The sequence below is a fragment of the Elephantulus edwardii genome, unplaced genomic scaffold, assembly GCF_000299155.1.
Source record: "Elephantulus edwardii isolate Elephantulus edwardi_28Jun2011 unplaced genomic scaffold, EleEdw1.0 scaffold00124, whole genome shotgun sequence".
In the NCBI taxonomy this organism is placed as follows: Eukaryota; Metazoa; Chordata; class Mammalia; order Macroscelidea; family Macroscelididae; genus Elephantulus; species Elephantulus edwardii.
The window spans coordinates 7178079-7199579 of NW_006399874.1; the positions used below are offsets into that span (position 1 = coordinate 7178079).

At 38.1% G+C, this 21501-nt stretch overlaps 1 protein-coding gene across 1 annotated transcript in view; it reads left to right on the forward strand.

Moving 5' to 3' along the window:
• Positions 1 to 21501, forward strand: part of PRIM2 (primase, DNA, polypeptide 2 (58kDa)) — a 443510-nt gene that overhangs the window by 410613 nt on the left and 11396 nt on the right. The window contains exon 12 of the mRNA XM_006893148.1: positions 20578 to 20646. Within this exon, the coding sequence (XP_006893210.1) occupies positions 20578 to 20646 (69 nt within the window). The remainder of the gene's footprint in view (positions 1 to 20577; positions 20647 to 21501) is intronic.

Below are 21501 nucleotides of genomic sequence, written 5' to 3' on the forward strand. Positions count from 1 at the left end.
ATATTATATATAACAATCTGGGTCTTGGGTTTTGATTTATTAGTGAAGAATAACTACATTCTGTTGGAAATCAAGTTTGATATATTTGTTTTGAAGTAGTATTGAGGGGGTTATTTCAGACTTTTATTGGTTGTTTTTTTTGTTGCATCAATAGCACTGTTACTTTGACCAAATAAAAGCTTTCTGTAGTTGCTTAAAAAAAATCATTTCTCAAGAATCCTTTTTTTAGTTCATATTGTTGTTGTTGCTGTGTACTGTCAAGTCAGAACCAGTCAACCCATCGCTGACCCCCAGCAGATTTTCAGAGGCAATTAATCCCATGGGAGGAGATTGCTCTTCCTTCTCCCTCCCGTGGAGCAGCTAAGGGCCTCAAACTGCGTGCCTTTAGGATGCAGTGCATCTTCTTGCCACTAGGCCACCAGAACTCCCTTTTTAAATTCCTAGTTCAACAACAACAAAAAATATTGAAAACCTGAAGTCAAATAAATAAAAAGGCAATGAGAAATATTCATTGTTAGAGTTTCAGTACTGTGAAATTTAAAAAAAAAAAAGCCACATAAGAAAGTTATAATAACATGATCTACTTATAAGTTATTATATTTCATCTAAGAAAGTTGTACTTTTTTGGGTACTTGGTTCATTTATAAGAATGTATCAGGATTACGTATGCATAGTACTTTTTTTTTTTTTAATTTTGTGTGCGTGTACCATCAAATCAGATCTGACTGGTACAGGAGGATATTGCCCCTCCTTCTCCGGCAGAGCATCTGGTAGATTTGAACCGTGTACCTCTGGGATTGCAGTGCAGCTTCTTGCCACTAGGCCACCAGAGCTCCCCCCATAGTACTTTTTAACTGGGAGTTTCACAATCTTAATCAGATTCACCAAAATATCTCCCGATTTAAAAGATTGTTGTAAGCATTTTTTATGAAATATGTTTGAGTATGTAAACAAAGAACAGAGTTAAAGGACTAATAATGAGAGCTAATAATTAAGCAAAATAGCTAGAAAAGTATCTGTTACGTAGTAGAAATATAAGGTAGATATCACTATTGTTATAGATGTTCACACACATGCAGATACTCACACACACATCCCCACTCAAATCAATTTGACATCTTCTATTATAAGCTGTCAGTCAACACACTGACACTGGAGAATGTGTGCTTTAGGTCTGAGAAGGGGATATAACTAGAAAGCATCCTCCTCAGAGTACCTGACACACTAAATACCCATGCTTGAAACTGAAAGTATATTTGAAACTTTTTCTTTTTTTTAAAGTGTACTTAAATATGTTCTCTTATCATCCACATGTCTTTTGACTCAGGATGGCATATACTACTTTAAAAAAATTTATTTTATTAATTTTAATGAACATTTACAGAAATTTTGGATTTCCATTCATTCATTGTTGCACTTTTCTCCCTGCCCCCCTCTCCTCCAAGTTCACTCCTCTCTTTGAAAAGCAGAAGAAAAACTCCTTCATTGGTATACAATCCCCCTACCCTGAGTGCAGTCCACTATGCAACCTTAATTCTGGACTCCTGTGATAACCATAATACCCTATCATGTATCACTTTTAAACTGTTCTCTCCCTCATCTGTTTCAATGCAGTATATATAATTTATCCAGTTTTTCTCAGTCTTACTACTTTTGTAAATAATTAATTTGAAAATTCTTTTACTCAAAAAGGTTCTTGACACTAATGTGATATGCTATTTTTCCTAGTGTAGTAAAAGAAATGTAACATAAATTTCACCATTTAAATGAACATTTTACATTTGCAGTGTTATAAAACTACCACTATTACTATTTCCAACAACATTTTCATCACTCGAATTAGAAGCTCCATACTCGTTAAATAGCTACTTACTTTGTTGACAAACTCTCTAATCCTTGGTAACTTTAAGTCTAATTTCTATAGATTATTCTGTTCTCCGTATTTCCGATAAGTGAAATCAGAATAAAAATATATGTTCTATTGAGTCTGGATAAGGCTAATTTTTGTTTTTATAGCATATACCAGAACTTTTTTCTTTCTTTTTTTTTTTTTTAATTCACTCGTTTGTTGATAGACATGGGAATTGTTTCCGTGTTTTTGCTGTTCAGGTATATATTTCATTCTTTGTTTTATTTTGGCTAGGTGTGGAATACTTAAGTGTGGAGGGCCATGAACGGCCGCATGGTCGCCATTACAAGATGGCGCTGATTTCCTGCTTCTCTTTGTTTGCCAGAATCACAAATAAGACCTTATTTGGGCACTGTGTTCTCATTGGTTGATGGCTTGATCTCACGTGGGGTTAATGGTCCAATGGAGGCATGACACATGAGACTGATGGGCGGTGATGGGCGGAGTACCGAGAAGGGGATAAAAGCTGCACCCAGGAAGGGAGAGAGAGACTCCATCTTCAAAGAAAAAGACTCCATCTTCCACCACCCTCTGTAACAAAACTCCTGAGTAAACCGCTGTGAGAAGGAACCGTTAGTGTGTTGTGTCCTTATTCCTGCTAGACAGGCAAGGCGCGCAACACTTAACTGTGAAATTTCTGGGTTTTATATTGTACTTTGGGAAGCTCTAGTGGTGTAGTGGTAAAGAGTTTCACAGTCAGCCCAGAGGTAGGCAGTTCGAATCCACCAGCTGTTCTGAAGGACATACGTGAGCATCTCCTCCCATGAGATTTACTGTCACTGACAATCCACAGGATGGTCAGCTATGAGTCATTTCTGACTTGATGACACATAACAATAAAAAATAATGGTGGTTTTATATTTAGCCTTCTTTAAAAAACTATGATCCAAGTAAAAGTTGACAAAACATTTTGGCTTTTCATTCATGCACATTTTGTTTTGTAGAATTAATTCCAGCAGTAACAATGTCTATTCATCTCTTATTATATATTGCCTTTCTTTTCACTCATCTTACTAAGTGTGTATTATCTACTTGCTAATTTTCACTCCACTCTCCCAGTCTTCCAGTCCCTGGTCATCATCAAGAATGCTTTTAAGACTGAGAAAAACTGGAGAGATTGTGTATACTGCACTGAAATAGATGAGGGCGTGAATAATTTAAAAGCGATGTATGATAGGGTATTATGGTTATCACAAGAGTCCACAATTAAGGTTGCATAGTGGAATGTACTTGGGGCAGTTGGAGAGGTGCCGGGGATTGTGTACCAGGGAGGGAGTGTTTCTTTTACTTTTCAAAGAGAGGAGCAAACTGGGGCGGTTGGGGGTGGGGAGGAGGGCTGAGCGGGGAGAGAAGTGCAGCAATGAATGAATGGAAATCCAAAATCTCTGTAAATGTTCATTAAAATTATTTTTTAAAAAAAAAGAATGCTTTTAACCATGAATAAACCTTTCTTCAGCATTTTGTGATTGTGGTCTTATATATAATTTCTCCTTTTATGATGTTCAGCTTTTTGAGAAAACGGTAAACTGCCACTACAGCAGCTATGCATTTCCACATTTTTGCCAACTCCTGTTATTTTCATTTTTCCCCCTTTTTCTTTAGTAGTCATTCTATCAAGTATGAAGTGGTAGTGTCATTGTAGTTTTTTGGTTTACATTTCTCTAATCAATAATGATGTTAAACCATCCTTTAGTGTACTTACCGACCATTTGCGTATCTTTAGAGAAATGTCTCTCCAGGTTCTAGTATCTTATTGTTGTGGTTAATTACTACCGAGTTTGTTAGAAGTGACTCATCACTGACCTTCTAGTGGGTTTTCAGAGGCAGTAATCTGGTAGGAGATGTTTATCTTTCTCCTGAGGAACAGCTGGTGGATTCAAATGGCATGATGTTGAGTTGGCTTCACTAAGCCATTAGACCTCCCCTGGTATTTTTTGTTATTGTTCTTAGGTGCCATTGAGTCAATTACGACTCGTAGTGACCCTGTGAACAACAGATCTGAGCATCCTCATCGTCTCTGACACCCTTTAAGCCTGTTGTTGCAGTCATTCTGTCAGTTCATCTCATGAAAGATCTTCCTCTCTTTCACTGACCCTCCACCTTTCCAAACATGATGTGCTTTTCCAAGGAGTAGCCTCTTCTAGCAACATGCCAAAAGTATGAGACAAGGCAGTATCATTTTTGCCTACCAGGAGCATTCTGGTTGTACTTTCTGCAAGACATATCTGTTCTCTTGGCAGTCCATGGGATATTCAATACTCTTCTCTAATATGACAGCTCAGAGGCATCAATTCTTCATCTTTATTCATTGTCCAGCTTCAGATGCATAGTGTGTGATTAATTTTAGTTCTACTCCATGTTTTGTGCCTTTGTATGTATTTCACTATAGCTGGATGGTCTTTCCTCCTTTCTTTATCTTAATTCCTGTTCATTCATTAACTTTTGACTAGGCTAGCTCTCCTGCCTCCCCTTCCTTCTCCTGTCATATCATGTGTTTGTGTTAGAATCTTTTCACTGAGATGTAATCTTATCACAACCCCCCCCCCTCGCCCCGCCAGTCTCCCCTCCAGATTGTAACTGTGGCTTTATCCTCTTTGAGGGCAGAAATTACCTCTTTAGTCTCTATAACCCCAAATATTAACATTTACCAACTTCACTGTAAGAACTACTAAATTCTTACTACTGATATTGCCTGACTAACTGGAGTAGGCAAATGGCTTACTGACTTTCATTGCTTACTGCTTGAAAATATATCTGAAAGGGCTTGAAAGAGGCTGCTCCCTGCTTATCTTTATTCATGTATTTGCTTGTATGTGCGAGGCTATACCTAGTAACAGCAAATTCCTACATTTGTATTCAAGTTAATTTGATAGATAATTTATATATTTCTCCAGAGTACCCTCAAATTATGACAAGAAAAACCTCTCAAGTCCTTTTTTCTTTGTGAAAGAGTTTACTTTATCTTCCACCTTGTGGTGGTACAAAGTGGAGGGCTGGAGTAGAACCAATGGATAGAAGAATGAAAGGCAATTGCCTAATTGCGACGCTGCTAGCAGAAATCCCCTAAGGACTGATTAAAACAGAAGTAAATCACATTGGTGAGGAAAGATAGGCATTTTGTTACTCAGTGAATGTTTACTGAGTACTTGACATGTCACAGAGTTTTTACTATGTTCAAATCTGGAAATAGATGAATAAGAAACTCTGGTTCTGACCTCACAGTCTAGGGTTAAAAGACATTATTAACTATGATAAGTGCTTTAATGAAACTATCTTCAAAGTGTTTATCACAGAAACAGAAAAGTGCTTTTGTAAAAGAGACAGAGGTGTGCCATCAGGAAATATGTCACGAAGAAGTCCCTAGTAATTGTGTTTGAAAGTTTAGTAGACATTTGCCCAGGGGAAAGAGGTGGGATATATTAATATTAAAAGGAACAGCATTCATTTAATCTCAGAAAATAATAGTGAGTGACAACTGCATTTCAAGTGTCTGAGGCAGTAGAGAAATCTGCTTTCAAGTGCCACTGAGTAGTTCACCTCTGTAGAGACCTCCTGTGACAGAACAGAATGTCTCATTTTCTAGCTGTGATTTTAAGGAAGCTGGTTGCCAGCTCTTTCTTCCATAGTGCTACAGAGCAGTTTAAAATAGCCTTTTTGGTTAGCCATTGAGCACTTAACCATGGCTGCTTAGTAGGAATGTTGTTCTTTTTGTTAAGTGCCGTCAAGTCATAGGTGACTCATAGTGAGCCTATGAACAAAAGACCTGAACACTTGGATAACTTCCATCCTTTCTCCAGGTTCATAGGGTTTCCGGAGACAAGCTATTTCGGAAGTGGTTGCCACTCCTGCTTCCAAGCTTGTTTTAATCGAGGAGCTCCACCAAACACCATCCACAAAGGGTAACCATTATCACATCTGACACATCAGTGTCATGGTGTTAGCTTCACAGTAACCACAGGTTACCTCTGTATAGCAAGTGGACAGACCAAGGCTATACAGCCTAGAAGAATGTTTGACCAAAAACAATTAAAAAGAGGCCCAAGGTTCCTTCCATATGTGTCCATCCTCTTCAAGTTGCGAGAGGCCATCCTAAGGTCCGGCTTAAACTGAGATTCAACACACTAGCCCTCAGCCTCCAGGTGTGGCCAAACATTTCAGTATTTTACAATTCCTGCATGCCCAAATGCTGGCAGACTCTGGGCCAGAGACCCTCAATTCATCTGGCACGTCCTCTCTGCTGAGCCCCGCTTGGGACGAAAAGAAAGCCATTAAGAGCCCTGAGCATTCCATACATGTCCCTCCTCAAGAGGAGAGAGGCCATCCTAAGGTCCAGGTGGAACCGAGATTCACAACACACTAGCCCCCAGCCCTCAGCCTGCAGGCATGACCAAACATTTCAGTATTGTGTAATGCTGGCAGACTCTGGGCCAGAGACCCCCATAAACTGAAAATTCATTGCCTTCAAGTTGGAACTCCAGTGGATTTTCCACAGATGTAAATCATGTAGAAGGAGGTTGCCCATCTTTCACCTGAGAAGTGACTGGTGACTTCAAACCATTTGCCTTGAGTTAGCAGCAAAACTCCCTACCAACTACACCACCAAACTCCCTAGTAGGAATAAAACAACAAAAAGTAATTCATTACTCTTGAGTCAGAACCAACCCACAGCTGATCCTTTGTCGGGTTTTCAGAGACTGTAAATTGCACAGGAAGAGATTTCCCATCTTTCTACCATGGAGCACCTGGTGGATTCGAACTACCTACATTAGAGGCTGGAGCACACCTCCTTACCTTCTAGACTACCAGAGCTCCCTAGTAGGAATATATAGTGATGAAGAAAGCTAACAAGACAATACTGTATAATGTATGTGTAGCTTATATTCAAATAGGAGAAATTGATAAGAAACAAATGAGTTTGGTGAAGTTCTATTTATACCATGTTAAATATAGATGTATAGTGTGTTGTACAATAACAGTATAAAGGAATAAAGGCATTTGAAGGAATAGTGAGTGTTAATTCAGGTGAAGCTCTCCGAGTATATCTGAATAACCCCAGGAGAGCTGTGAAAACAGATTCTGAGGACAAATTAATTTAAGAAACATCCCTAGAAAACCTTACCATAAAGAAATATAGATTATTCTGGATTAAACAAAATCAAACAATATATTAGTAGAGAGAACCCTTGAATCACACTAGGATTTTGGAGTGAAAGTCTAAACAAAACACTGTGGGTTAAACTAGAGTAAAATATAAGAAACACCCAGGGTGAGGAGAAGAGGCCAACAAGGAAGGCTAGAGGCTGGCAGAGATGACTTTTGAACCATGATTAAGAATTTATCCATGGCTGGGAGCCAGCAAAAAGGGAATGCCAGCCTTTGAATCAGATTTCAGAAAAGTTATTCTGGTGACCTGGTGGATACCATCCTGAGTGATGAAAAAATAATCTGGAAGCTTTGCTGTAAAAAAGACAATGGTGAGGTTTGAACAATGGAGAGGGAAGAGTAGGTTTTAAAGACACTTAGAGATAGAATTGACTCAGTCAATTAACTGTGTTTATAGCCAATAAAGAGAAAGGCAGGAACATTTTTGCTGTGTTTTAAACCAGTGAAAGTACGTATTTAAGAGAGAAAACTTGCTCCTAACCCACCAATAAACAAAGGTCACAACAGAGTTCCTAAGTGTGTGAGAAAGGGAAGCAGAGTAATATGTTCAGAAGTGTTTCAGACCCTGCATCTTCTGCCACGTTTTCATTTATTCACCTTTGAAATAAAGGAAGGTTAGAAGCAGAATGGAAAAATATCAGCATGACCTGTTGGTTTGCAAAGTTGAGTTTGGAGGAAGGAACAAGTTTGTTAATGCTACTTTTAAGTAAGACTGAAAATGACCTTGAATTGGAGTCAGATTAACCACATGTCTAATTGGTGAATGCAGCATATCTAGCTATACAGCAGTCTACTCACTGGAGCCAACAGTAGACAGGTGGCTCCGTTCTACTGCCAGATGATCGTCTGAACCTCACTGGCAGGCACTGAAGTTGTGGAAGTTGCGGATGGCAGGGAATATTAGAGAGTAATAGAAAGAGAAACATGTTACATATATTCCTATTGGACATATAAACATTCCACTAGGATTTTCTGCTGTGTTAATTGACTAGCTATGACTGTTACTGAGCTAATTTTAAATATCACTGTGTTTGCTTTTGGTTCCTCAAGTATAGGAATATCTTCTTCTTGTTGTTGTTAACGTGTCATTGAGTCTCTTGCAGCTCATAGCAATTCTTTGCACAATAGTTCTGAACTCTCCTCACTTCTGAGCCAATCTAACTGTCTCTGACACATCTACCTCCGTTACTCCAATTACTGTATCAGACCGTCTCATCTGGGTTGTTCCTCTCCTGCCCTGTCCCTCCTCCTTTCCAAGCATGATGTTCCTTTCCAAGGACTGGTCACTCCTGGCAACAATGTGAGATAGAACTTCAAAATCCTTGTTCAATACTCTTCTCCAGCACAACTGAAAGATATCATTTTTTCTTCTATCATTCTTAGTCATTGTCCAGCTCTCTGATGCGTAGTAAGTAATGGCGAAAACCATGTCTTGGATCAGGTGCATCTTAATCTCTAGACTATCATCATTTTTCCTCAACATCCTGGAGACATCTCTGACAGCAGATTTTTCCCAGTGCAATTCGTCTTTTGATTTCCCAACTGCTGGTTCCCACTCATTCTCAATGAATGTTGATTTTAGAACCAAGTGAGGTGAAATTGTTAACAGTCTCAATCTCCAACTATCGGGATGCTACCGGTCAGCCAAATGGTTAGAATCTTTGTTTTCTTGATTTTAAGCTTCAATCCATATTGAAGACTGTAGTTCTTAACCTTCTGCAGCAAATGCCTTAGATTCTCAGTTTCAGTGAGCAAGGTTATGTGATCTGCATATTGCAGGTTGTTGATGAGTCTTCCTCCAATCCTTATTCCACGCTTCTCCTCATAAAGTCCAGCATTCCAGATGATCTATTCCACATATAGATTGAAAAGGTATGGATGCATCCCTGGTGTAGACCTTTTCTGATTCTGAACCGTGCAGTGTTTTTTTTTCTCTGTCTGACAACTGCCTCCTGGTCCAATTATAGATTTTGCATAAGCACAATCAAGTGTTCTGGGATTCCCATTCCTCTCAGATTTAACCAAAGTTTGTTGTGATCCACTCAGTCAAATGGCTTTGCATAGTCAATGAAATGTGGATAGACATTCCTCTAGTACTCTCTACTTTCAGCTTCCAGCTAAGATCCATCTAACACTGATTTATGGTCAAGGCCACTAGTGCCACAGACTCTTCTAAGGCCCACGTGCACATCTGGCAGTTCTCTGTTAATGTACTGTTCCAGTTGTTTTTGGATAATCTTGAACAGGATCTTGTGTGTAATATTAGTGATATTGTTTAATAATTTCCATTTATCTGTTGTCTGTTGGATCACCATTTTTTTAATGAGAGTAAATATAGATCTCTTCCAGGCAGCTGCCCAAGTAGTTGTCCTCCAGATTTCTTGGCACTACCTGGTGAGCGTGACCAGGGCTGCATCTGTTTGTTGAAATATGTCAGTTTAATTAGAATTCTTTTAAAGAAAAATCCAGAACTGTAATTTGACTTGCACATGAAATGATTAATGCCTTTCTAGGAAATCCCAGCTGACTTTTCCCTTTGAAAATGACAAACTGCTGTTTAAAAATAAAATATATCTACTATTCTTCTTAGTGAGTTAAATCAGCTAATAAAGAATAATTAAAAATTTGAGAGGAAATTTAAAGATTATTAATTGCCAAAATATATGTCTAATATTTTTGTTCCTTTTCTTCATTTTCCTTAGCCTTTGATTGCAGATGAGGAAGATTAGAAAAATAAATGGTTTGCTACACTTGGTATTTTGTACTTGGTCTGGAAATTGTTTTTATGTGACATAGAATCAGAACCAACTCATAGCTGACACTCAAGTGAGTTTTCAGAGGCTATGAATCATGTGAGGATATTGCCTAGCTTTCTCATTTTGAAACAGTTGATGGATTTGTGCTACATCTTTTTGGACTGGTAATGCTACTTCTTACCCACTTTACCACTAGAGCTCCCAGAACAGAAAGCCAAACTGTCATTTAAGGAATAGTAGCTCTTTTTAAAAATTTTCTTTTCTCTTGGTCACATACATAGCAAATAGCTATCTATTCAATCACCATTCCTACATGTACAATCCAGTGATGTTTTTTTAATTGTACAACTAGTCTCTTTCTGCTTTCTGAGTTTTTCTTCTCCCATCAACTAAACTTACTGCCCCTTAAGTTGACTCTCTGATCTTTTGAATGATTGCTGTCAATTTTATCCCCTATTTATATTTCCTAAAGAAGCAAAATGCTCAAGGCCTCAGAAAGTTCTCAGTAGATAAACTGTTGTTGCATATTAAGGTGACATCAGGAGATAATTTTGGTTTAAGATTATCTCAAGAAAGGAGTTTCATGAGTTCATGAAACCACTTGGCTTCAGAAAGTCTGCAGTTCTTCAGAATTCCACATTGACTGTTTTTGAGTATATATCCTTAATTTTAGTTAGTGTTCTTCCGTGAACTCTGATCGAAATACTCAGTAAGGACATCTGGGCAGCATTCACTTCTTCTGGTCTTGTGCCAAAGAGGGCAGTTGTTCACAGAAGTTGCCAGCCACACATTTCATTTCCTCTTCCTATTCCTGACTTTGCTTCTTCCTCTATTTTTCCAGGAAAAAAGAGACTAAGTGTCCTCCTATCTTGGGTGAACCACTTGGAGGCTAAGACCCCAGTGAACTTGGATGTGGAACAGTCGCATTAAACATATTAGAACAATTAACTGGAATATCCCATGAAACCATAATCCTACACTTGCAGGGAACTAATTTTTGGTTATTCATGAGCATACTAAGGATTTTTTTCTGGTCATTTTTCTAACTACCTCTATTACACAAGTTCTACCATTCATCTTTAATGGGTGTACAGCTTCTTCACAGAAATATCAGAAATTGGTACAGCACAACCCTTAATCAGTGTTTCCATCACAGTTACCTCTGTCCCCATTTCCCCCTCCCTCCCTCTTACTCCTAGTTGCCACTAATAAACTTTGGTGTATATATACTTGCCTTTTCTCGTGTGTGTGTGTGTGTGTGTGTGTGTGTGTGTGTGTGTGTGTGTGTGTACGTGCTGCGCATGCACGTGTTTATAAAGTGAAACATTATTTCTCTTTCTTTGACTGACTCATTGTACTCAGCATGTCATACTATAACATGTACTTAGATTTTATTTCTCCTGCTGGTGATATTTTTATAGTTTTAGTTTATACATATAAATGCTTTATCTGTTTTGGCTTTGGCTTTATATATTGTATGAGGCCTAGGTCCTGTTTCAGGTTTCAGCAAGTGGTGGTCCAGTTTCCCCAGAAACGTTTATAGGAGTCTCTTCTTCCCCATCAGATGGAGTTAGCACCTTAGTAAAAAATCGGTTGACTGTAGATTTGTGAGTTTATTTCTGGATTCTCAACGGCAACATCCCCTAGTACAATACCTTCTGTAAGATGTTAGTTACACTTTGATTTTTATAGGCCACATGAATAGCAAGCTGTGAACATTTTACTTACCCCATTGCCCTGGCTTTCTTCATTTGTATTCTTCCCATTTGTTTCCTTTTGCCACCTCCTTATATTTCTGCTTCTCACTGAGCTTCTACCTTTGTGTGAGAAGTATTTCTCTCACTTATTCTACTTCTGACCCTCACTCTGAGCCAGTTCCTGTTTGCCTCAAGGAGTTATCCTTCTGGACATGCAGAAGCCGTTGCTGGGGAAACGGCCACGGTCCAACAAAGCCTGGTGTGATCTTCAATCTAACTTCTAATTTTGACCCCAAATTCTACCTCCCAGATTCTGGCCAGGTCACCTATCTTTATTATTTTGGTATTTGTGTGCCGTATTTATAAGTTTGCCTCCTGTTTCACAAACTGAACTTTAATGTTTTACTCAAATCACATTTCTTCTTTCCTTTTCCCTGATTTTACCTCTTACCTTGGAGTTGTTCTGCCATCAGCCGATTTGATCAGTTCCATCTTCATGATAGATGTATCATGTACACTGTCCAGTTACTGTTTCCCCAGTACAACATCTTGATTTTTAAACCTAAATAAAACATCCATACACACACCCTAATATAGTGTCTATACTCCATGTTTATGTTAGAGAAATTGAACAAAATGAGGTATAGAATAAGTCTCCATTTACTTCCTGTATTATAGAATCAAAATAACTTGTAAAAATGTTGAAGTCTGGAAGGGAATGTGTATATGTGATGTTGAAAACTAAAGGACACTTCAGCTTCCCTACTTGTTCAGTACAACATAACTTCCGGTTGTTATTTTTTGGTAGCAGTCTTATTAATTTGTTGTTAGTAAACAGTGGTTCTGGAACTTAACACTTAATATGGTAGTTTATTACATATATATCTAAAAATAAAACATTGTTCTGTATTTTAAAACTAGTTTTCTTTAAAAAACTGGTTGTAGAAAATGTCAAGTGATATGCAATTGCATTACTTTAAACACTGGGGGATAGATTCCTGTTGCACATTTTTGTCCAGAACATCCCATTTCCAGAAATGGTTTATGACCATTAAATAAGAAATGCTTGTAAGTCCAATTCTCACCAGGCTACTGCTATCATCCTGATAGAAGCCTTCGTCATTTATCCCCTGGGTTCTTGTAATAGCCTCCCTGTTTCTACCTCTGCCCACTCCAATCTATTCTCAACACAGCAGGCAGAGTTGTTCTGTTAAAGTCAGTTCAAGTCCTCTTAGGCTTTGAACACCACAGTAGTTCCCCATTTACTCAGAGGGAAAAAATGCCAAATTCTATACAGTAGTTAATGAGACCCTCCATTTCTCCCTCTTTCCCTTTTTTCACTATACTATGGATCCCAATATGAGGTTACAATATATATTCATATTAGTATGTGAGGGAAATGTTTTTATTTATTCATCTTAATTTTAAAATCATGAGCATTTTATTTTCTTCCTAAAGAAATTAAGGTCATTAATGTGTGTGTATATATACACACACATATATTACTGTTGTTATGTGCCATTGAGTCACCTGCGACCCTGTGTACAATAGCTCTGAACCCTGCCCTATGCTGAGCCAATCTCATCATCTCCAACAGATCTAATCCCATTTCTCCAGTCACTGAGTCAATCCATCTAATCCTGGGTTTTCCTCTCGTGCCCTGTCCCTCCACCATTCTAAGCATGGTGGTTTTCTCTAAGGACTAGTCCCTCCTGGCCGTGTGCCCAAAGTATGTGAGACAGAGCTACAAAATCTTTGCCTCCAGGGAATAACTTGGTTTCATTCTCTCCAGGACTGGCCTGCTTGTTCTCCTGGTCATCCATAGTATGGTCAACATTCTTCTCCAGGACCACAACTCAAAGGCATTGATTCTTCTTTCATCCTTAGTTATTGTCTACCTCTCTGACACATAGCAAGTGATTCCAAAGACCATAGCTTAGATAAAGCACATCTTGGTCTCTAGACTGACATCATTGCTCTTCAGCACTCTAGAGAGGTCCCTGACAGCAGACTTTTCCAATGCAGTTCATCCTTTGATTTCGTGACTGCTAGAAGTTCAAGCTGCTCTGAAAGAATTGGCAAAAAACAAGGCCCCAGGAATTGATGACATACCGATTGACATATTTCAACAAACAGATGCTGCCCTGGATGTGCTTACCAAGTTGGGGCAAGATCTGGAGGACAACAACCTGGCCTACTGACTGGAAGGGATCTATATTTGTTTCCATTACAAAGAAAGTTGATCCAATAGAATGTGGAAATTATCAAACAATATTATTGATATAACATGCAAGCAAGATTCTGCTGAAGATTATCCAAAAATGACTGCATTTTGAAGAGGCTGTGGCACTAGAGTTATTATAGCTAATGTCAGATGGATCTTGGCTGAAAGCAGAGAATACCAGAGAAATGTCTATCTGTGTTTCATTGACTATGCAAAGGCATTTGACTGTGTGGATCACAACAAACTGTGGCTAACCTTGAGGAAAATGGGAATCCCAGAACACTCAGAACAGAGCAAGGAAACACTACATGGTTCAAAATTGGAAAGGGTGTGTTTCAAGGATGTGTCCTATCTCCCTATCCTTTCAATCTGTATGCGGAATCGATTATCCGAGAGGCTGGACTCTATGAGGAAAAGTGTGGCGTCAGGATTGGAGGGAGACTCATCAACAGTCTGAATTATGTCGATTACATAACCCTGCTTGCTGAAACTGAGGAGCATCTGAAGCACTTGCTGCATAAGGTCAAGGACTGCAACCTGCAATATGTATTGAAGGTCACCATCAAGAAAACAAAGATTCTCACCACTGGGCTGAATGGTTTCAGTTTGCTTGGCTTTACAATCAACACTCTTGATACCAGCAGCCAGGAAATTAAAAGATGAATTGCATTGGAAAAGTCTGCTGTCAGAGACCTCTCTAAGTATTGAGGAGCAATGCAGTCAGTCTGGAAAATAAGGTCTGATACAGGCTATGGTCTTTGCAGTCACTTGCTATGCATCGAGAGCTGGACAATGACTAGGGAGGATAGAAGGAGAATTGATGCCTTTGAGCTATGGTGTTGGAGAAGAGTATTGAATATACCATGGACTGCTAGGAGAACAAACAAGTTCATCCTGGAGAGGGTGAAGCCAGATTGCTCCTTGGAGGCAAGGATTCTGAAGCTCCCTCTCACATACTTTGGACATGTTGCAAGGCAGGATCATTTCTTGGATAGGGACGTCATGCTTGGGAGGGTGGAGGGACAGCACAGGAGAGGAAGACCCTTGATGAGATGGATTGATTCAGTCACTGGGGTAATGGGGATAGGTATGTTGGAGACAATAAGATTGGTTTTGGATAGAGCAGAGTTTAGGGCTGTTGTACACAGGGTCGCTATGAGTCACAAGCGTCTTGATGGCACATAACAGCAACAGTGTCAAGAGTGTTGATTGTGGAACCAATCAAGCTGAAATGGTTAACAATCTCAATCTCTTCTCCATCTATTGTGAAGCTGCCAATTGGCCCAGTGGTGTGAATCTTTGTTTCTTTGATGTTGACCTTCAATCTGTATTGAAGACTGCAGTCTTTGAACTTATGCAAGCAGTGCTTCTCTTCAATTTCAGCAAGCAAGGTTGTATCATATTCATAACACAGGTTGTTGATGTGTGTTCCTCAGTCCTGATGCCACATTTCTCTTCATAAAGCCCAGCCTCCTGGATGATCTGTTCTGAATATAAATTGAAAAGGTATGAAGATAGATAGGATGCATCCTTGACACACATCTTTCATGATCCCATGCAGTATTTTCCCTGCTGTCTTCGGACTACTGTGTCCTGGTCCAAATATAGGATTCACATGAGCACGGTTCTATTCTGGGGTTCCCAAACATCTCAAGGTTAGCCACAGTTTATTGTAATCCACATAGTCAATGAAACATTCCTCTGCTTCTCTCTGCTTTCAGCCAAGATCCATCTAACATTGGCTATCATGTCCCTAGTGCCACGGCCTCTTCTAAACCCAGCTTGCACATCTGGCTGTTCCCTGCTGATGTACTGTTCCAGTAATTTCTGGATAATCTTCAGCATGATTGTGCTTGTTTGTGTGTGATATTATCAATATTATTTGAAAATTTTTACAGTCTGTCGGGTCACCTGTTTTTGGAATAGGAATAAATGTAGATCGCTCCCTTTCAGTTGGCCAGGGAGTTGTCCTCCAGATTTCTTGGCACAGCCTGGTGAGCATGTCCAGGGCAGCATCTTGTTGAAATGTCAGTTGGTATGCCATCAATTCCTGGGACCTTGTTTTTTGCCAGCTCCTTCAGAGCAGCTTAAACTTATGCAGCCACATGTGCAAGCTGGGTTTAGAAGAGGTCATGGCATTAGGGACATGATAACCAATGTTAGATGGATCTTGGCCGAAAGCAGAAAGAGCCAGAAGAATGTTTATCTGTGTTTCATTGATGATTGAATTTCCTCCTTCCTCACCATTGCTTCTTGATTATATGTTTTCCCTTGAAATTCTTCTGTCAGCTAATTTTTTTTTTTTTAGTATAGTGACTCTGTGTGCTCCTATCCATCTTTTTTGATGCTTCCTGGGTCATTAAAAAATCTGCCCTCAGCATCCTTAAGTATTTCAACTCAAGGCTTAAACTTGTTCTTCAGTTCCTTGAACCTATGAAATGCTGAACAAGTTTGTCCCTTTTTATTTTCTTCCAGGTCTTTGCACATTATGTTATAATACTTTGTCTTCCTGAGTTACCCTTTGATATCTTCTGTTTAGCTCCTTAACTTCTTGATTTCTTCCATTTGTTTTGGCTTCTCACTGCTCTAGTGCAATATTCAGAGTCTCTTCTGACATCCATCTTGGTCTTTTCTTTCTCCTCTGTCTTTGTAATGTCTTTTTGCCTTTTTCATAGATGATATTCTTTATATCCTCTCACAGTTCATCAGGTTTTCACTCATTTGAGACCTCAAACTTGTTTTTGAGATGGTCATTAAATTCTGGTGGAATAGACTTGTGGTCTTCGTTTTTTGTGGATTGGATTGGATTTTCTTCAGCTTCAGTTTGAACTTGAATGAGTAGTTGATGGTCTGCTTCACAACCAATGCCTGGCCTAGTTTTCACAGCTGGTACTGAGCTGTTCCAGAGATTCCCCCCCCTTCACAAATGTAACCAATCTGATTCCTGTGTAGACCATCAGGTAATCCAGTCCCCTGGAATGACAAAGATAACCTTCTCTGGCCAAGCTGACTAGCCAAGGCTCCTCTGAAGCTAGCAAAAACTCTGCCTCAGGCTGAGTGTCCCACCCTTGAAACATCCATCACACACTACAAACCAGAAGAGGTGCTACTTGTGAAATGACTCACCTCTTGGAGCCTTGGTAACCCCAACTCCCGGCTTCTGCTAATCTTACAGATACACTGCCCTTGGCCATACAGTTTATTTTGTATTTCTCAGAGCATGCATGTTGGTTTTATATGTGTAACCTTGCCTGTACCTTATAGGTATTTGTACCTTATAGGTACGTGATGCTACTATTTTTATAATTTTTGTATGTTTATGCTTGATTATAATTTGCTTTTATGGGTAAAGCACTTGTCCATCAATTTACTATATGGGGGTTGATTTTCATATTGTGAAAATGCTGTAAGCTAGTATTTCAAGTACCAGCAAGGTTACCAATGATGGACTGATTTCATCAGAGCTTACAGACTAAGAAAGACTTGCCATCCACTGCTGAAATAGCTGATTTTAGAAAATCTTATAAATAATAGGAATATTTTTACATAAAATGCCAGAAGGTGATCTCCTCGGTTTGGAAAGTGCTAAAAAAACGAGAAAAAAAATAGCCACAAATATTTGTTAATAATTGGAACATAGAATATACAAAGTTTGACTATAAAATTGAAAGTTATAAAAAATGAAATGAAACGCAGAGAGATAGATACCCTAGGCATTAGTGAGCTGAGATGAACTGGTATTGGCCATTTTCTATCAAGTAATCATATGATTTATTATGCAGGAATGATAAATTGAGGAAGAGTGATGTTGCATTCATAGTCTAAATGAACATTTCAGTATAGAATATAAAGTACAATGCTTTGAGTGATAAGATTAGTATAGAGTGTATCTTAAATTATGCTCTTTTGAGATATAAAAGGACAAGTAAAGCAAAGGCTGTTGAGGGAATATAGGTGCCAAACTATATTCATAAAACCACGAATTGGAAGCTTAAAAGTACACAAACAAGTTCCTTTCCCAGAACTAATAGAAAGAAAAAGAAAACTTTTTCCTAAAGGCAACACCATGGATTAGTACTTCCAGCCTCCTATACAATGAGAAAATATATTTTTATTTGTTAAAGCTACCCATTTATGGTATTTCTGTTATAGTAGTACTAGGAAAGACCAAAGTACACATACAGCAATATACTTAAAGGAAATGGATCATGCCATTGTGGGAACTCTTTGTTGTTGTTGTTAAGAGTTCTCAAGTCAATTGTAGATTATTCATTGTACTCCTGTGAACTGTAGATAAAAACCTTGGCCTGTTCTGTTATCTTTACAGGCTCTGCTCTACTTCAGTCCATTGTTGCAGTCATTAAGCCATTCCATCTCATGGAGGGTCTTCTTTTCTGTCACTGACTCACTACCTTTCCAATCATGTTTTCCTTCTTCAGTAAGTCATCCCAAAATGTGTGAGGATGGAGTCTCACTATACTTGATTCTAAGGAGCACTCTGGCTACACATCTTCTAAGACAGTTTCTTGTTATTGTTCTTGTGACATTTCGTGATATATTTGCTATTCTTTGGCAACACCACAATTCAATGGCTTCAGTTATTTAGTCTTCCTGATTCATTGTCCAATTTCCACAGGCTTCTGAAGCAATAGAGGTGTGTAGTTCAAATCCACCAGATGCTCTGCTGAAGAAGGAGGAACAATCGCCTCCTGTACCAGTCAGATCCAATTTGACGGTACACGCATTAAAAAAAAAAAAAAAAAGAAAATACCATGGCTTGAGTCAAGGACACTTTAGTGTTTAAAAGAACATTTTTGTTGTTTAGCAGATTTTCTTAGAAAATGCGCACGTTATTCTAGAGTCAGCTCTGTCCTCATTTGAACTTCTCCGTCAACTCTTTCTTCAGATATAGTCAGTCTTACTCCTATGTAGTCTATCAAGTGCACTCATGTATATAGTTGCCATTTGTTTTTTAAAGAAGTATTTGCAGTGAAGAAATCATTGTCCAAAATTCTGTCATTATTTCAGCTTATTTATGTATCTTCCTCCAGTTTTGATTCCATGTACTTCTTCATGTAATCCAGCTTCTTTATTGTTTTTTGTGGTTCACACAGTTGAATGCCTTCGCATAACCAATAAAGTATCTTGTTCTACATAATCAGTTTTTAGCCAAGATCCACCAGACATTTGCAATGTTTTTCTTTGTTCTGCATCTTCATTTGAATCCTCTTAAATTTCTTCCAGTTCTCTGTCAATCTACTACTATAAAAATTTTTAATTATCTTAAGTAGTTTTTTACTATTTTATTTTATTTACTTACATATTAAGTATAAAACAAAACCATAAAGAATAAGTTTTTAATTCATTGCTTTGTTTTTACAGAAAGGGAACATATTATAAACCACACAGTTGAGCTTTTGTGCCTGTGTATGAACTCACTTTGTCTTTCAATAATTTACGGCTTCATTTTTAAGCTTTAATTGTCGTTGGAATGCTTCCTCAAAATTCTAATTCACTGGTATTATTATTAGTGATGTTTACTGGTAGTTATTTTTTTAAGTTCAACTCAATTTGATTATTTGTAAAAGCATTGGAAAATATGAGCACAAAATTATTAGAATAGTTTTCAAAGTATTTTCTTTATTTTTTTATACTTCCATTCATTCTCTCCCCAGCACCCACCCCTCCAATAGTAATTCAAGGAAAGACACAGAATGCTGTGTGCTGTGATTGGTTGACATTTACATATGTCATTCATATAAGATTTAACAAAAGGTGAAATAGTACATATAAATTTGATCTATAAAACAATCAAGAAAACAATTTTTAAAGCACATACTTGTCAGCATTTTATGATTCCCATCCTGCAGCTGTAATTTACTTGTGTGCCTGTCAAAAGATGTAAGGCTATATTCAATAATGAGGAAAGCCGGAACATCACGTACATTTTTGTTTGTCACAGAAAAGGTCTATCTTTAAAAAAGGAATAGAAATTAACATTTCTCCAGAATTGTGATTCTCTTCATTTCAGGTTATCTCTTATTTCCAGCATTTTACTGTGTTTGATAAACAGGCCAAGTATACATTTTATTTATTTTGAAAGGAAAAGGTGATGAAACTTTACAAATTTCAACTAGCATTGCACTCTGTTGATAAGAATGGGAGTTTGCACCGCTCCAAAGAGATTACATAAAGTAGAATTGGAAAGCAAATTGTATTTACAAAAAGATAGGATGATGTTCCTAATAGGTGTTCAGAATAGACTGTTCACTCTCGTACTCTGCTGAGCTTTACTAGAAATAACGTCATTTCAAAAAAGGACAAATCTGATTGAAGGGGAAAGCATTCCCTCTTCACAGATACTCCTTTCAAGGGCTTACATTAAATTTTCTTGTTGGGTACACAGCAGTATTTTATAAATTGATAATGTGAAAACTAAAAATCTAAATAGCATTGCATGATTGCTTCATGCACCAGCCACTTAGGTTCCTAGATTTATATCTATAATTTTGGAAGCGATGTTGCTATATGATGTTCTGACAATAACTGTCAAAGCCTTCATGCTGGGATCTACTTTCATCTTGTTGCTGAGATAAAGTTATTGAAATTCGCAGTTGATAGGTCAGAAAGATCACTTACTATCTCTTGTCATCTGTGGTTTTGTGCTGACCTAAAGAGCTACTGTATAATGTCAAAATTATCAGTGTCCAAGCTGCAGAAGTCTAACATGCTACATGATTTAATGCATTTTTCTGTCTGGAATGAAGAGGGTGAAAGGCCAACAACAAGATGCTTAATTTCTAATTTTTTCTTTCTCATTCATTTTAGATTTTGGATTTAGTAAAGGGGACACATTACCAGGTAGCATGTCAGAAATACTTCGAGATGACACATAATGTAAGTAATTTTTTTTTAAACTTGTGGCCTAATTATTTGTTTTTGTTCTTCTGTATTGCACTCAAGGTTCTTAATTGCAGCAACAAGAATGGATTTAGTTATTTTCAACAGAAAGGGATTTATTATACAAGGTTTTTTTTATTAATTTTAATGAACATTTAGAGAGATTTTGGATTTCCATTCATTCATTGTTGCACTTTTTTCTCTACCCCCCTCCTCCCCCCAGTTTGCTCCTGTCTTCGAAAAGCGAAAGATAGAGTTCTTCGTTGGTAGACAATCCCCTGTCTCCTGCCCTGAATGCATTGCACTATGGAACCTTAATTCTGGATTCCTGTGATAACCATAGTACCCTATCATGTATTGCTTTTAAACTGTTCTCTCCCTCATCTGTTTCAATGCAGTGTACATTATCTATCCAGATTTTCCTCAGTCTTACCCCAACTCTGATGTCAGTCCCATTCTACGACAGTATTGCACAATTTGAAGTAGTTTGTAAAATTCATAGAGGGGCCAGGGAACCAAGCTAGAAGCTGCTGTAGAGCAAGTAGTATCACAGCCAGGAGAAACTACAGTATGAGAAAACCTTGCTTTACTGCCACTGCCACTCGCCCCTGCACATCAAGGACTAGACCAAGAACTGACAAACCTTTTCTATGAAGAGCCAGATTATATAAATAACTTAGGCTTTGTGAATCATACGATTTCTGTTACAGCTACTCAGGCCCTGCCATTATAGTTCAAAAGCAGCCATAGATAGTATGGAAATAAGGGCTATGGCTATTTTTCAGTGAAAATTTATATATAAAACCAAGCTAGACTTGGCCCACTAGCCTTAGTTTCTTTTTTTTTTTTTTT